The sequence below is a fragment of the Bos indicus genome, chromosome 13 (assembly GCF_029378745.1).
Source record: "Bos indicus isolate NIAB-ARS_2022 breed Sahiwal x Tharparkar chromosome 13, NIAB-ARS_B.indTharparkar_mat_pri_1.0, whole genome shotgun sequence".
NCBI lineage: Eukaryota > Metazoa > Chordata > Mammalia > Artiodactyla > Bovidae > Bos > Bos indicus.
This window is the reverse complement of record NC_091772.1, coordinates 54,878,110-54,894,440: the sequence shown is the minus strand read 5'-3', so window position 1 is coordinate 54,894,440 and position 16,331 is coordinate 54,878,110. Positions and strand designations below refer to the sequence as shown.

General features: G+C 62.6%; 1 protein-coding gene across 6 annotated transcripts; it reads right to left on the bottom strand.

The window, feature by feature from the left end:
• Window positions 1-821: 821 nt before the first annotated feature.
• Window positions 822-15,526, bottom strand: RBBP8NL (RBBP8 N-terminal like). 6 transcript variants are annotated; one of them, XM_070801326.1, is made up of 14 exons: window positions 15,441-15,526; window positions 9,218-9,362; window positions 8,131-8,173; window positions 7,492-7,587; window positions 7,075-7,187; window positions 6,433-6,505; window positions 5,996-6,126; window positions 5,782-5,900; window positions 5,356-5,522; window positions 4,107-4,812; window positions 3,750-3,876; window positions 3,232-3,302; window positions 3,012-3,138; window positions 822-1,447 (listed from the first exon to the last, which is right to left on the bottom strand). In XM_070801326.1, the coding sequence occupies exons 1-14, from the start codon at window positions 15,456-15,458 to the stop codon at window positions 1,428-1,430; spliced, it is 1,956 nt and encodes a 651-aa protein (XP_070657427.1). In that variant the 5' UTR covers window positions 15,459-15,526; the 3' UTR covers window positions 822-1,427. The 6 variants fall into 6 exon arrangements, 5 of the variants coding, with proteins under 5 accessions (XP_070657427.1, XP_070657428.1, XP_070657429.1 ...); XM_070801327.1 differs by having other exon boundaries at window positions 5,788-5,900; XM_070801328.1 differs by having other exon boundaries at window positions 5,782-5,870.
• Window positions 15,527-16,331: the final 805 nt, after the last annotated feature.

Here is a 16,331-nt window from a genome sequence, read left to right as displayed (position 1 = left end):
TCCTGCCGGGCAGGGTCGTATAGCCACCTGTATGGCACTGGCCTGCTCTGTCCAGCTTTCTGCCTGTAGGTTTACTCATCCTTCAAGTGGGGACAGCGACTGTGACCTCAGGATATTGTCAGGGCTGAGCGGCTCAGCCAGGGAATGTCACCGTGCTGGGTCTACCTGGAGGCTGAAGACTGGGCACTCGCCATGAAATCTGCCACACAGCTCTGTGAATGCTCCCCATGCAATGTGCCAGACATGGCACACAAATTTCTCTCTGTTAGCGAGGAGAAGCCGGGTCAACATTGATGGATTAGGGCCCTGCTGGCCTGCTGTTCTAGTAGGAGGGCCCTGGCAGGTGGAGGGGGCAGGATCCACAAGCTGGTGGCTAATAGTTACACTGATGTCAGATGAGGAAGATAAAGGGGGATGGCTGTCATCTGGTTGTTGGCCCTCAGCTCCAAAACCATGCTGTCTGCTGCTGGATAATGGGGCTGGGCTCTGGGGTGGTCTCTCTTCTGCCAGCTGGCACCATGTCAAGCTTTGAGGTTGTTGCAGAGATAGCGGGGCAGGGGGCAGAACACGGTCTTCCTGGTTCTGTGCGGGGCAGTGTCCTGGGTGAGCTTCCCTGTGGTTGTGCAGAGGGCTGACGGTTCAGTGGCGGGTGTGGGGCCAGGGACATAGAGGTGTCGATGAGAGGGTCTGCGTGGCGCCTGGCGCACATTCTGTTCCCGCAGCCCTCCCCAGAGGCTCCCCATCCCTGGACACTCAAGAGTCACCCACCCGGGGAAGGTGGAGGCCCGGCTGAAGCCCAACCCTGCCAGCTGCACACGCCATCCTTCCTTACACTTTATTCTCCCCATGCCCTGGGACCCCCATCTCTGCAGAGGTGTTGCACTGCCGCCTGCCGGCCTTCTTAGCTCTCACCGGGCAGCCCATTTGTGGGACCTCCCGCAAGGGGGCGCCCGAGACCACTGCTTGGAGCTCGATACCCCGTCTGGAATGGGTAGCAAGGCATGCAGCCCCTGGGTCCAGGGTACTAGTGGAGTCTGGGTTGGTGGGAGGAGGGGCACTGCCCAGGAGGACCTGCCCGTGCACAGCAGGGCTGGGGGCGGGGCTCGGCTGGAGCTTGAGCCATCTCGGTCTCCCAGGACCCTGCTCCCCACAAGGGAGCAGATGCTGGGGTGAGAGTGGTGGGTAAGATCGTTTCCGAGATGGAGGGGTTCAAAAGACCAATCGTCTTGGCCTTCACACCTCTGTGGATGTGGCAGGACCCAGTCCACTACCCCGCTCCCGGGGCTGTCTGCTTGGCTGGCAGTGGGGGTTGTCCTGGCTGCGGGCAATCAATCAGGTGGGGCGCATCACTGGGCAGGCTGGGATGCCCTGGTCTTTTCCCAGGTGCTGGTGCTGGGTGAGGGACTCCTGGCTCCCTGGTTCCTTCCTCAGGTCGGCTTCTTGGAGGCTGTGGGAAGTGGACCAAGGTTAAGCTGGGAGGCACGGTAGTAACCTTGCGTGTCCTCTCTTACGGGGACACTGGGCTTTTGCCCAGGGCCTCGTGGGCAGTTTCTGGGAACACAGGAGCCCACACTGACAGTCAACCTGTTCCTGATGGCAGCGGATGCTGGACAGGGCGGCCTGATCGGAGGGGAGCTTTGGGAATTTGGTAGAAGGTGTGTGACCCTGGAATCCGCCCAGCCCTGGGGCCTCCCCTGCGACCTTGCAGAGGGTCTGGGGCATCTGGATAAGCTAAGCTTATAGGGAAATGTTCTCAGAACACTTGGGATGTTGGCAGGTGCTTCCATGGGCCTACCTCTGGGGTCACAGAGAAAGGACATATGGTTCCTGGCACCCTTGCAGGTGAGACCTGCACGATGCTGGGCTTCAGGCATGCCTCTGATGCGGAACCAGCTCTGGTTCTGGGTCAGATGGATCAGGTTGGCATCCTGACCCCGTGTAGCACCTCTGTGACCCTGGGCAAGTTGCCCCACCCTGAGCCCCCACTTTTGCATCTGTGAGACAGTGATGGCTAATCCCCGGGCAGGCCCATGAGGCCCAAAGGCAGTAACGACCGGATGCTCCTTGAGCCTCTCTCTCTATGGGCACATGACACAAGGGCGCTATTCTCACTTATCCCCCGTGAGGTGCTGAGGGTATGGGTGCCATCTGGGGAGCCCCTGCCTTGGTCTGGGTGGGCGGGCAAGGGGCTGGCTTGACTCCATGTGGAAGGTGGGGGCAGATGTGGTGCACCCCTGTGGACCCTGCCTGCCAGGACGTCTTCCAAAAGTGCCCAGCTGGCTGTGCTGTGAGGTCACACCAGCATGCTGGCCTCCTCCAGCGCTCGCCTGACAAACAGGCTGCGGTCACCTTCCCGGCAACAGTGGTGCACTGTGGCAGCCATGGCCCAGCCTGCGACACAGGCCTGCCTGGACAAACACCAGGCGGCGTGCAGCATCAGCTCAGGCGTTCAGAGGCTCTCGCGGGCGCCTGGAAACCCGGCCCGAGCTGCCACTGTGCCCGGAGCAGGAAGTGGGAGCCGTCCTTACACCCTCGGCCTGGGTGGAGAGGGAGCCCACAGGCACCACCCTTGGCAAAAGGGAGAGCAGCCCCCAGCCCCACATCGGGAACAAACACACCCATGCCTAGGAGGCAGCACCCTCTGCTGGGCCTTCTCCTTAAAAGTGGACAAGGTGGTCCAGGTGAGCTTGACCCCTCCCAGGTGGGGCTGTGAGAGGGGAAGGGTCTAGGACCACCGGGCCTGGGGCTGTTCGTGGCCCAGGATGCCCCTTCTCCCTTGAAGATGACACAACTGTCCTTGCCTGTGTCCCACTGCTGTCTCATATCGCCTCCTTTCTGGAGGGAGACAGGCTTGGGGTGAAGGGGCCAGCCCAGCAAGGAGGAAGTGGACTCGGGGTCTGCCCAGGCCTGACCCAGGCCCTCTTACAAGACTGCTCTGGGAGCAGCTCCGCATAGCCAGAAAGGCTGTGGGTATCGGTGCTGCAACTGCCCCGCCCCCACCTGGGGCCTACCTTTGCTCCAGGAGTCTGAGGCCCGCTTCCTCTTCTGCGGGCCCCGTCCACACTCCTTGTCGCAGACACACCCGGGTCCCTCCCCTGGCGAGCTCTGTGTGGCCTCCGCCCTGGTGCTCAGGACCATCTGAAGAGTGGGGGTGTGGTCATGGTGAGGACCCCCCCAAGCCTGGGGCAGCCAGGGTGCCACCCCCCTACCCCAGTGTGTGGCAGCACTGACCTCACTGTCCGAGGTGTCTGGCTCGTCCAGCTCATCCGACTCCAGCTGTTGCCCATGGACTTTGCTGAGCTCTGCAGGACGCGGGGTGTGGGTCAGGCCAGGATGGTGGCCTGGGCATCTAGTAGAAGCCTAGGCCCCTAACCTGCCAGGCTGAGACCAGTGGCAACACCTCTGAAGCTGGGGAAACTGAGGCACAGAGAGCCCGAGTAACCTGCCCTGGGGTGGAATCCAAGCCCAAAGTTCCCTACACTCCTGCAGTGACCCCACCCACTGGGGTGCCCCTGGCTTAGTTGCTGGGTGACAGGGAACTCATCACCTGCCCTGAAGCCCCAGTTGCTAGGATGCTCTCCATTCACTTCCTGTGGTCAGAAACGTGCCCTCCCTGGGCCCCTCGCTCCACTCTGGGTCTGAAGGTGGGGAACCAAATCTGAGACCAGAGTTTGCTGGGTCAGGCCCTCCCTGCTCACTGTGGTTCCACTTCCATCGTGGAACAACACTTGCTGTGTTCGCATCCTCACCTGGGTGGCCGTCTCCACCAGGCCTTGGTGGGTAGGGGGGAAGTCTAGGCCTCCCTCTGTCCTCCTCTCCTGGCCCACTTGGAGAGGGCAGGCTGAGGTGGGGCCCTGGGGCAGAGTAGGGCGCGTCCTGGCGGGAAAGAAGGAAGAGACTTGAGCTCATGTAAGGCAACTTCCCTCTCTCTTCCCAACCCGGCCTCGGGCACAGCCTGTGGGAGCCCTGGACAGGACGGGACTGGAGGGTCAGCTGGCTCCCTGTGGCTTGTGACCTGGGCAGCAGGCTTTCCCTCCGCAACTGGCTGGTGGAGTGGAGCAGAGAAGAGAGGGCAGCCTGGGGCCCAGGTGCTCTGGGTCCCTCACCGGAGAAGATGGATGCTCTTCCGCCTCTGGCTCTTTGGCTTCCTGGGTGCCATTGCTGAGTCTCTGGGCTCCACACTGGGCAGGTGGTCCCACTCCCTGGGGTGGCTCAGGGCTGGGCGTGGGGACCTGTGGAGGGCTGAGTGACCCCGACTGGTTGGCAGGCTTGGGAGTGCTGGCCCGGCACCGACCCCTCTCTGAGAGGTCCAGGGGCTTGTCTGGGACATAGTCCTGTGTGGCCGTGCCCTCCTTCCCCTGGGGGCTGCCCGGGCCTGCAGGCTGTGGGTGCCTCCTTCTGGACAGGGTTTCCCTGGCCGCCTCGCCTTCAGGACCCTCGGAGTCTGAGTCGGCTGGTGGGGAAGGCGGCGTCCCTCTGGGCCCCCAAGGGCCCCTCAGCCGGGCACTGCCCACCCTGCCCTGTGCCCGCAGTTGCTGGGCCAGGAGCATGTGCAGTGCGCCTTCCAGCCGTGGGTTCCGCACGCCCACCAGGGCGCCCGGCAGGCCCAGCAGGCCTGAGGGCTCCTCCCAGGCCTCCGCCTCCCCAGCCTTGAGGCCCTGGGACTGGGGGCCGCTGGGGGCTGTGGCGGGGGCCGGGGGGCTGCCAAGGTGCAGGGTTAGATGCCGGTTCAGGAGGCAGAGGCGGTCGGCCTGGAGGGAGTGCTTCAGGGACTCACAGGTCCTGGCAGAAGGCCGAGAGGCCTGCAGGAAGCTGTGGGGAAGGAGAAGCCTGGTGATTGTGGGGCATAGTCAGCCCCACTTCACAGGGAGGACTAGGGGTCCTGGGGGTAAGGCAGGTGCCCACGTGGCACGGTGGGCAGTGGGGAAGGGAATGCCCGGGCCCCTGGGTGCCTGGTTTTAGAGTTGCCTGGGGCCTGGGGATCAGAGGAGGGAACTGGCCACTAAGGCCTCTCCCCCTTCTGGGCGTCAGCTGCCTGCCCAGTCCCCTGGAGCACCCTGCCCACCTGGTCACCCACCACAACCCCACCCCCACTCTCCTCAGACCACGATGAAAGGGGGTGCCCAGTCCCCATCTCCTCTGTCCACGAACCCCCACCCTGCCCTGGCCGTTCAGATGTCCACGTGGGAACTATGCTGCAGGCAGGGGGAAGCCAAGCCAGGGAGAGCAGTTCTCCTGAAGGGACAAAGGGAGGGACTCCCTGCTGCTGGCCCCTGCCTTAAAGCTGGGACCAGAGGAGGAGACCAGGTGCCCAGCTGAGGGAGCTCCTGGTGGTGGTAGAGGGCGGGCACTCACCTGTCCAGAGGGAGGCTGTGCTCGCCAGGTGGGCTAGGTGGGTTGTTCCTGGTGGGCAGCAGTGGGGGCGTCCCATTGGTGGAGCCCTGGTCGGCGGAGCAGGCCCGGGACCCAGGCCGCACCACGGCGATTGTCCCATGCAGCTGGTTGGAGATGCGCTGGGGGTTCTGCACAGGGTAGGCGGGTCAGTCTGGGTGGGCTCGGCTGCTACCTTCTGCCCTTTTCTCTGTGCGACCTTGGGCAGGTCTCCCACCCACTCTGAGCCTTGCTTCCACCGTCATCGTGTGGAGCTCAGGACTCCCTGCTTGGCACGAGGATGGGCATGTTACCATGTGCATGGCACACAGCAGGGCTGGCAGTTCTGGCCTCCTCCTCGGGCTGCCCGGGAAGAGGGAGGAGTGGGTTCAGGGGTTCGGGGTCCCTCACCCTCACCATGTCCGGGGTCCGTGCCTCATGAAGATTGGGACTTGGGGAGATTTTGGCCATTGGCGATGTCCCGTACACCCCCGGCCTTTCTGTGGGAGGAGGGACAGAAGGGAGGACAGCTGCTGAGGGGTCAGCTCAGCCCCTGGCCCGAGGGTCCCTGGTCTCAGGCTGCTCAGCCCCCTGCCCCACACCCGCCTCTCCCATGGACCTGCACCTGCACGGCCATCCTCTGTCTCCTCGTGGCCTCCCAGTGGTTTCTCAGTGACGGCCTTCCGGGCGCCCAGGGAGGGGAGCAGCAGGGGTGATGGGGGGTCCGAGATGCCCTCCCTGAGCTGGGGCTTGGGCCTGTGGGAGGCAAATATGAGGCAGGTGAGGGGGCAGCATCCCAGAGACGATCAGAAAGGCCAGGGCGCCCTCCTGGGGGCCAAGCCGCCTGTGTGGGAGACCCAGGTGACCAGGAAAGACATCATCGTGGGCTCACACCCATGTCTGGGGGTGGCCCAAGCGCCAGAGCTGCCATGGGTGCTGCGGCCCAGCTCTGCTTCTGGGGGGTCTTGTGCCTGCAGACCAGGGGAGGTCGCTATCTGTCCCAGGATGCTGGCCTGTGGGACCCCTCCCCCTGCACAAGTGCCTGGGGCTCCCCCCACTCACCCTGGGCCCTGAAGCCGCTTCACTTCCTCCTTCAAGGCGTCATTTTCCTCCTGCAGCCGCGTCAGCTCAGTGGCTGCAGAAGGCACTGGTTAGGAAGGACTTGGGGAGGGGAAGGGCGAGCGGGGTCCTCACGGCCCTGGGAGTCCCCCTGTCTTAGCCCAGCTGGGACTCCAGCACTTGGCTTGGGGCCTGGCATACAGCAGGAGCCCCATAGATGCTTGCTGCCTGAGTGGGTGGGTGGATGTTGAGTGAACAGCACCAGCCTGGAGGCTGTGAAAAGGGATGGCGCTCCCTAGCCTCGAGGGACCCCCCAGCCAAAGGAAAGGGGCTTGTGCTCATCAGCAGGACTCACGGAACCCAGGTCTCTGCGGGACCCTCCTTATCCTGAGAAGGAGGGAGCTGAGGCCTTGAGAGGGCAGGGACGCCCCGGCCCAGTGACTGAGCAGCAGGTGGCCTGTGGGGGCCAGCGGGGGGCTTTGCACCATCTGTCTGTGAATTGGGGTGCGAGTGTCCCTCCTCACAGTGCAGCCCTGGGTCACCTCCTCCCCTTTCCCCGAGACCCCTCGTTGGGCTGAGGAGGTGGGGGGTCGCCGGCCCCCACAGGAGGACGGGGTGCAGGACACGGGGCAGGGGGGCGCTCACTGAGGAGGAAGACGTGCTGCAGGTTCTGGAGGAGGGAGCTCTCGAACTCTTGCTGCTTCTTTCTGGCCAGCTCCTGGGTGACCATGCAGCGGTCACACAGCCCAGCCCGCAGCCTGCGGGGCGAGGAGGGATGGCGAGAGGCTGCTCTGAGAGGGAGGGGCCGGGATGCCGCGCCCCCCGCCCCAGTCCCAGGACCTGCCCTGCCTTTCCCCACCACGTTGCCCACCCTGTGGGCTAAGCATGCCACATGCTGTTGAGTTTGGGAAGGAACCTTGAAAAGTGCAGTTTACTTAAGGCTCTGAGAAGTCCTGCAGTGGCTGAGTTGACTCCAGAGTATCCCAGACTCATTCTCCACAGAACGCTCTGGTCTTCCTCCGTCCCTGCCCCCATTATGAGTGGGGTGTGAGGTGCCCCCACCTGTTCTCCAGCGCCCGCAGGTTCTCCTTCAGCGCCTTCTGCTGCTCCCTGAGCTGGTGGTTCTTGGCACAGAGCTCCTCCACCCTCTGGGCATCCCTGTGGGGGACAATCTGAAGTGGGGGGTCTGATCTACCCAGAGAGCTCTCTACTACCCACTGTTCTCTCCCTGGCCACCAGCCTAGGACTTCCTTGAGACTTGGGGCCTCTCAAGGGCAGTGCCAGCTCGCCCAAGTGTGAGCGTGTATGGCCTTGAGGACTCTGTCTCGTCCATGTGCCACCTGGCAGCGTTCTGTGAAGTGGGGACCTGGGGAGTCTGCCTGTGGGTCTCCAGGACTCACGTGGAGTCCCCCTGTTGATAGCTATTGTCCCAGAGGTGCCCTTCAGGGATGCTCCTTGCGCATCCCCTTGGGGGGTCCCTGTTCACTCTGGTGGGCTTGGACTTTCCAGCCCCACTTCCTCCATCTCCTCGAGGCATGACCTTGGACCAGACTCCCCCTACCCGCTATGCTGAGCTTCACTTTCTCCTGCATCACTGCTAGTGGCAGTGCCAGGGCCCTGGGGCTGCAGGGGAAGAGGGGAGATGAACCCTGGGGAGTCACTGCCCTTCCAGTCTCCTGGGCCAGTCCTGTCCTCACTCACCGGCACCTCTCTGAGTTCAGTTCCATAAGCTTGTTCTGTAGGCCTGAGGAGTGAGGAAAGGAGCAGAGGTCAGGCCCAGCTGGGCTGCCACCTCTACATGGAGCCGGGGCATTTCCTGTCCCTGTTTGTCTGGCAGAACCCTCTCCAGACGCCCGCCACCTGCCTGGGTCCCTGCACTGACTCCCTGAGGTCACCCCCTTGGAGGGCTCCCAGTCTGCACCTGCTGCCAGCTTCTGGTCAGTCTCCTGGCGGCCTGGGACCCCGGTCTGGGCCCAGCCTCTCCCCTCCCTTGTCTCTGGCTCTGGTGTCAGCTGGGGATGGGTCCTGGATGCTGGGAGTCACCAGTTACCCAGCCAAGGCCCGGGAGGGATGCTTTTTGGGTGCTGCCAATGGGCCCCCAAGGGAGACCCCAGCACAACCCCTCCTCCCCTCCCATCATGGTCTGGCTTGGGTCCTAGGCTAGCCCAAGCAGTCCCCGCCCCTCCGCGTCTCTGGGCCTTTGATGTGGGAGGGGGAGTGAGCACTGTCAGAAATGTCAGGGGAGGGTCTGGTCCAGGCACTGAGGGAGTGAATGGAGCAGGTGGCTGCAGTCCTGTTGCTGGTGGGGAAACTGGACAGACATGCGTGCCAGGGCAGAGCTTAGCCTGGGGTTCTGGAAGGGGCAGAGGGATTTTAGCTCAGCACCCGGAACGCTCCAGACAAGCCTCCGGAGCCTTGGGCTCCATTCCTACAAGGAAAGTAGGTAACCTCCCTTCTGGGGGACAAGGAGGCCCCCGCCTGGGGCAAGGGGCTGGTTTTGGCTTTAGTGTCTCAGCTGTCTGTGGCCAGGCTGGTCTTTTATTTCTGCTCTGATGTGAACTGACCATTTAGGGGCCACCCCTCCAGGGCTGCACTTGGGTGTTGGTCTAAGGCTGGGTGCCTGGCCACAATGCAGCTCTGGGCTCTGGGTCAGGACTCCTTTTCTGGGCCTGCAAGTCATGGTCCTGGTTTTGGCGAGAATTGGAGGCAACATGTGGGAGTCCCCTGGCCTGAACTTGGCTCTTAGACTGCTGTCCAGTTGAGAGTTTGTCCTCCCCAAGGTACTCACCCATGACCTCATTCTCATGGACTTCCTTCAGTCTGTTTAGTGACTCTGTGAAGCTCTCCATGGCTCCCGTGGCCCTGGCCCTGGGTCCTCTGTGCTCCAGGTGTGGGGAAGGCCCCTTGGCCTCTACTGGCCCTCTGTTTCCAGCCTGTGGAGCAGGAAGCCATAGGACAGTCACATTGGCTCAGGAGGGGTCTGTGGGCTGCAGGGTGCAGGAGGTAGGTGTGGGAGTCCTGTCCTGTGACCACCCACTGGGTCCTGTCCACGCCTAAGGGGGGCATGTATGTCCATCCTGTAGGGATGGGACATTCTCACTTCATCTCAACTCCCTAATCCAGTCTTCACAGCAAAGCAGATGGCCTGAGGGGACCAGCTCCCACTTGGTGCTGGGACCATGAGGGTGCACGTGACCTGTGATGAAGCCCCAGACTGGAGACGCCCAAGCCGGCCGACAGCTGGCGGGTCAGGAAGCCAGGGTTTGTTCAGCCAGTGGGAAAGCTCTCTCAGGAGGGTCCAGGTGCCCGCAGTGGCATGGATGGCCCCGTGGGGCCTCGGTGGGGACTTTGGGGATTGGCTGGCTATTTTCTCTGTAGGAACTGGTGGCTGTGCACAGGCAGAAGTCCACCTAGCCGCCCCTCATGGCCTGGGCCCTTTTTCCTGCCTGTGTTTCACCTCCACGAAGCGTTTGCTAAAACTTAAAAGGTTGTGGGAGTGAGAATCCAAGCTGGGAGCAAGATAACCTTGCCCGTTGTGTGACTGCCGTGAGCTCTGGCCCCTCTGAGCAGCACTTTCTTCCCTCTGGTAGTGGCCACAAGGCCCGTCCAGTGGGCCTGGTGAGTATCTCTCGGGTCCCACAGGGTCCAGCTCAGAGCCGGGAGTGAGCCTGGGGCTCAGCCCCGAATCAGGTTCCTCACTGTGGTGCCAGGCGCCACCCTCCTCCGGGTGAGAGCCCCTCAGTCCTGGTGGCACACCTCTGGTGGTGGGTACCACAGGCCACCATTGCTCTGTGGCACTGTCTGTCACCCAGTGAGAGTCAGACCCACAGCTCGTAGCCAGGTCAGCAGCGATGCCACCAGCCCAGACCCATGCCATCATCACCTCCAGGCCAGGGGGAGGGAGCCCTGGGGTCCCCTGGCTTTGCATCTGCACATGCCCAGAACCTCACTTTCCCTCCTTCACAGAGCCTGCCTCGGCCCAGGCCACCACCAACCGGCACAGTGCTCCACCACCCCAGGAGGGCCTCTTCACAAACCCTGGAAACCTCTGCCCAAAGACCCCTTCGGCCTTGCCCGAGGCCACACGCAGCCCCCTCCTCCGCTCCTCACTGAAGGAGGTGTGTGGTCTCACTTGCGTTCAGAGACCGGAGTGTTTGCATCAGCAGTCCCCAGACTGGAAACCCTCCAGCGCCTGCTGGTAGTGTCCAGCGGTGGCAGGAGAGATGACGATCCAGGGCTGTTACGGTTTGCTTCCGAGACACAGCAGAGTAGGGGCCAGCGCACTGCAGGAGTCATGCACAGGAAGTGTAGAAGAGGCACAGCTGCTCTGGGCTCTCTGAAGCTGGATGCTGGGTGCCCTGGCAGTGGGACCGCCAACTGAGGGGGGCAGGCCCTGTGACCCCAAGATAAGCCAGGCCGGGGCAAGCACTCACTGTCCTGGAGCTTTCCAAGAGGACTTGACAAGGGGGCTGGCTCTCAGCTGGGTCCTCAAACCCCAGGCTCAGCAAGAGGACAGAGAATGGTCCTGTGTCTCACAGTGGCCACCAGAGCCCACAGGCAGGGATGTGCTAGACGGATGGAGTGACAGGAAGGTGGGGCTCTCCAAACTCGTTTTAGACATGCCTGGCCTCTGGGACACTCCCAAGAGATGGCCAGGGAAGAGGGGGAGGTCTCTGCCTACTGACTGTGTGTTGGGTGGGTGAGGGCTCTGGGAATGAGAGGAGCTTGGTGGGGTTCCCTTCCTTGAGGCTGGAAGCCAGAGGGGTGTCCTGGCAGGTTAGGGGACAAGATGCTGAATTGCAGAGGGTGGGGGAGACCAGGGCTGTAGTAGGGTGTACATGATAATTGGGCCTCACTTCCTGAGCCCATCTAACCCTGACCACACTGCAAGGAGCCCACTTTCCAGATGGGGAAGCTGAGGCCCAAAGACATCAGGTCATGCTCCCTGGCTGCCCAGTGGGAAGCGGGAGTCGGGGCTTGACTTCTCCCTGGGGCTGAGGATATGTCCTTGCCCTCTGTGGACCAGGGATGTGCTCCAGGTGGCCCTGCTCTGCTGGCTCTCCCATCTTCATCTGGTGGTGGGAGACGGGACTGTGGGAGGAGCTCTCCTCGGCTCAGGCTCCCTGCAGGGGGAGGTGGGCCAGCTGGGGAGGGCCAAGCCATTGTGCCTGAAATTCCACCCAGACCTGCCTGACAGGCTGTTCTTCCCTATCAGCGTCTACCATGGGCCCTGGGCTGGGCCAACACCCATGAAGGAGCCGCCCCTGGGAGCCTGCGGTGCCCCAGGCCCAGGAGAGGCTCTGCGGTTGGGCGCAGGTCCGAGTGAGAGGCCGACATTGTTCCTAATGACAGCACTGTGGTGTGGAGCCAGGTGGATAAGGGCCCAGACACCCTCCTCTGTCTGGGTACCCCAGGCTCCTCTCTATTCCAAACCGCCCAAAGACCCCACCTGGCTGTCCCTCTGGGGTCTCTGATGGGCAGGGGGCAGCATGGACACAGACCCGGGGCCAGGCACGGGCAGCACAGCTGGAAGGTGTATTCTGCTGGGAGCTTCACATCTCCCAGGGATGACCAGGGCTGTCCAGCCACTGGCAACAGTGCCATGGGGGTGGTGTGGCTCCCCTGGGCCGGCAGGTGACAGAGGGCGTTTGGCCAAGGAGAAGAGGACAGTCAGTCTCCTGGGGCAGCCCTTGACCCAGCCCCCACCCTCAAAGTGCAGGGGGGGTTGGGTCCAAGGAAGCAGCGGAGGGATGAGGAGGTGGGTCCCCAGCTGACAGGAATTTGGTGGTTGTGGGTAGGAAGAACCTCAGCTGTAAAAGCGCATGTGGGGTCTTCCCTGGTAGCTCAGTTCATAAGAATCCGCCTGCCAGTGCAGGAGACACAAGTTCGAGCCCTGGTCCAGGAAGATCCCACGTGCTGTGGAGCAACTAAGCCACACTACGGAGTCTGTGCTCTAGAGCCTGGGAGCCGCAACTACTGAAGCCCGCCTGCCTGCAGCCTGTGCTCCTCAACAAGAGAAGCCACTGCAACGAAAAGCTCGCGCATCACAACTAGAGAGCAGCCGCATTTGCCAAAACTAGAGAAGAGCCTGTGCAGCAACAAAGACCCAGTGCAGACAGAAACAAGTAAATGAACATAAATGAAATTATTTTTAAAAGGTGCATGTGGTCTCGGCCCGAGGACGGTGGGCCAGCCCTCCCTGGGGGCCTCCCTGGTGTTTGCCAGGTGTGCTGAGAGCCACTAAGGGGAGAGGCGCTGAGGGGCTCAGGGAACTCAAGGCAGGAGGGCTCCCCCCAGGCCTGGGGTGGGGGCTACAGTGGCGTCAGGAGGAGGGAGCAGGTTATGGGGTGGGGTCTTGCCTGCTGCCTCTGGGCCTGGGGGCCCTGGGCACTGGAGAGGGTGGCCCGAGTTGCCCACTGTGGGGGCTGGGGGTGGTGGTACTGGAAGAGGAGACCTGAGGGCTGCTCCTCAAGGGTCCAGGGTCACTCCTACTCCTGCTCTGGACACCCAGGCTGGACGATCTCTGCTGAGTGGAGCCCCAGAAGCTGCAGGTTGGAGGGCAGGGCAGGGGTCAGGCACACTGGTGACCCTGTGCACCTGCCACTCACCTGGGCAAGGTCAGCCTGCGCAGTGCGCCCTGGCCTGCCTGGAGCCTCTGTAGACGGGACTAGTGTGTCCCCAGAGCCTGAGTCCCTCATCTGAGGTAACCGCGCCGCCACCTCAGGTTGTTGTGGGCGTGTCCCACCAAATACGTGTGTCCAGACGATGCCTTCCGGGTGATGTGTGTTCTCAGCCCAGGGCCCAGCAGGCACTCAGCTAACTGCAGATGGAGACCCTGCATCCATCCCATGCAGCAGTCCCTGCAGGGAGCCCCAGGGGTCCAGCAGGGCTCCTTACAGGAGCCCAAGTTCAAGTGCCACCAAGGCCCTCTACAGGAGGACAAGAACACCCCTGAGTTCAGAGCAGAGTCTCAGATGCCAGCATTGATGATACACACTCGTGCCCTGCATGGACACTCAGGGACCACTGCATCTTTGTGGCCGTGTCTCAGGGAAATGCCCCTGCCACCATGAAGAAAGAAGGCCACCAGAGCTCCAGCTGTCGCCCTGGTCTGGGTGCTGCCCACTGAGCCACAAAGCCTTGGTGGAGAGTTTCTTGCCCGGCTCCTGGGCCAGCCGGCAGGGCCCTGGCCACTTTCTCTTGTTGGGGCCTCTTCTCCAGCATGCCCTCTGGTCCAGGAGCCCCAGGGCCCCACTTCTGCACCTTCTCTGCAGTTGATCCCTCCACCCACCTGCGAGTAACACGATGACAATGGTGCAGCGATAACCACAGCAATGGCCCTTGTTCCCCGGGCATCCGCTGAGCCGAGCACCGGGCCAGGGCTCTCTGCGCTGTGTAGCGCCCACTGCAGGTCTCCTACCATGTCCCAGAGTGACCCAGGGATGCTCCGCCTGCCCGTCACCAGGGGCCTCCTGAGGCTGGGCACACCATCCAAGCCCTTTCCATGTCCCCACACAGATCTTTACAGAGCACCTGCTGTGTGCCCTGGCTCAGCCCACGGGTGTGATTGGAGCTCACCCTGCCTTCTGGCACTCACTGACCCATTCTACAGACTCAGGGACAGGTGAGAAGCAGGTCAGAGACTCCAGTGGTGGCTCCCTACGCCCCACGTGGTGAGGGAGAAGCCCCTTCTCCGGTCACCTTAGCTGAGTCTCTCTCCCACTGTGTCTCAGTGTCCTGGGCCACAAAACGATGGCAGTGCCCTAGCCCAGCTCCTGGAGACTGAGGAGTCTGCACCCCTTGGGCTGCCGGGTCTCCTCCATGTGGCAGGCATCCAGTGCCCGTTGACTGCAGGTGGTCAGGGGCCAGCCTGCCAGCCCCCACATCCAGGCGTCTGGCAGGAACGTCTCATGTAGTCAGTCCCTGGGCTCACGTTGCCTGTGGAGTGGCCATGACAGCCCTCACTGTGCAGATGAAGGTTCTATGGCCCCGAGAGATGGCACTAGTCCACAGTCACCAGCTCGAAAGGGACATGGCCAGTGCAGCCTCCTGCAACCTCCTGGGCCAGCTCAGATGGCAGGTCCTGAGAGGTGCCATTGCCTGGATGGTTTCTAGCATCACCAGACACGTAGACCCATGACACATGTGCATACATATGTGATGCCCACACGTGCAGACACAACGGTATCCTAACAACATCCCAACAACTACTGCATGAGAGAAAAGTGTGCACATGCGTGCACTCCCCCCACTGCACGTGGCACTGCGCAGGACGGGGGAAAGCTGCTTGCACGTGTGCGCCCATACTCGAGTATTGCATGTGCGTGTGCACACATGCACAGAGGCACAAGGCAGGTGTGCACTTGCTCCGCAAGGCCGAGGTGTCGCTGGTGGCTCAGATAACAGCGGGCCCTGCAACCTGATTCCTCAAGGATGGGCCGGCCCAGGGCCACTGCGACTTCTCAGCCGCCTCCCTGAGGCCTGGCGGGGGGAGGCTGAGCAGGACCGAGGCCTGGGAGCCTTTTGTCACTGCTTTCCCAGGGGACACCAAACTGAGGGCAGCTGATGTCCTACAGTGGCCTGCAGGGAGCCATGGCTGGCTGCACCACGTTCCAGCCCTCATTCCCCAGCTGCAGCCTGTCTGAGGATCCAGGCGGTGAGGCCGGACCAGGATGAAGTGCCAGGCCCCCGGCCTGTTCCCAGTGTCCCCAGAAGACCCAGGGACTTCCCAGCACAGCAGTGCCAACCCCAGCCTTCCAAGCCTTGGCTCCCCCAGCCTGTCTGCCCAGGAAGCTTGCTGCAGCTTGTGCTCCCACTCAGTCCCCTGGACCGTGTACCCCAGAGCAGGGGCTGTGGCCACCACTCCAGCCTGGCCCTTCCTCCAGCCCCCACGAGCAGGGGCTGGTTCTCCGCTTGGTAGCTAGCACCCCGCAGTGACCCCAGATCTTGTGCCCCTTCCCCTGCCCCCAACTACTAAAGCCACTGGGGCCCCGGGGCCCCCAGGTACTCACATGGTCCCGTGTCCGCATCGACCTCCGGGAACCTCCGCTCTGCTCTGGGACGCTCCCGCCTGAGAGATGGAAACCAGCACTATGAACTTGCTTGGGAACAAGACATAATTTTGGTCAAACCCGCTTGACAGGTTTTTGATTCCCCCAGCCAGGAGCAGAGAGGAGGCAGAGCCGGCCCAAAGCTACCCAACGGGTTCTGCCATCGCACAGAAAGTGGCAGAACGGGTCGGGTCTGACCCTCACAGAGAGAGGATTGTTTCTCCATGATCTCCGCACGGCCTGGGCCTCTGGCTGGAGCCGGGCAGTTTGCAAGGAGAATCCAGAGCCTGGAAGTGGACGTGAGGGGCAGGGCAGGGGCAGATTGTAGGGGAGCTGGGGGAGGAAGGAGCGTTCTCACCTCTGGGTGGAGGAGAGCAGAGAGCCTCTCCCCTGGCTCCCGTGGACTGAGCTGTCCTGCCTCAGTTTCCTTGTCTGTAAATTGGGGATGATGACCACAGGCCTGCCTCTATTGGAGCTCTGGAGATGGAATCTAGATGTGGGGTTGGCAGTGGCCCTGCTGGGTTGGGGCCCCTGCCTTTCACTGGCTCCTCTAGCCCCCACTAGAGAACAGGCAGGTGGCCTAGGCGGGTGGGCATCTAGGGTCTCAGGGCGGCCTGGGGTGCCCTGTGGGGCTGGGCCAGGGGCCACCACCATGGGCACAGGAGCAGCCGGGCATTGCAGTTTTCCGTGTTTGTCCTCCGCTCGCGACACTGTGGCTGCACTCATGCAGAAAAGAGCTGGCCCAAGGGCCACAGCCACCCCATACTCTTCCCCCTCGGCTCCCCTCTGCTTCCTCCACAAGCCCCCACCCTGTACTCCCTCACCCTGACCCCCCTTAAGCTACACCCAAAT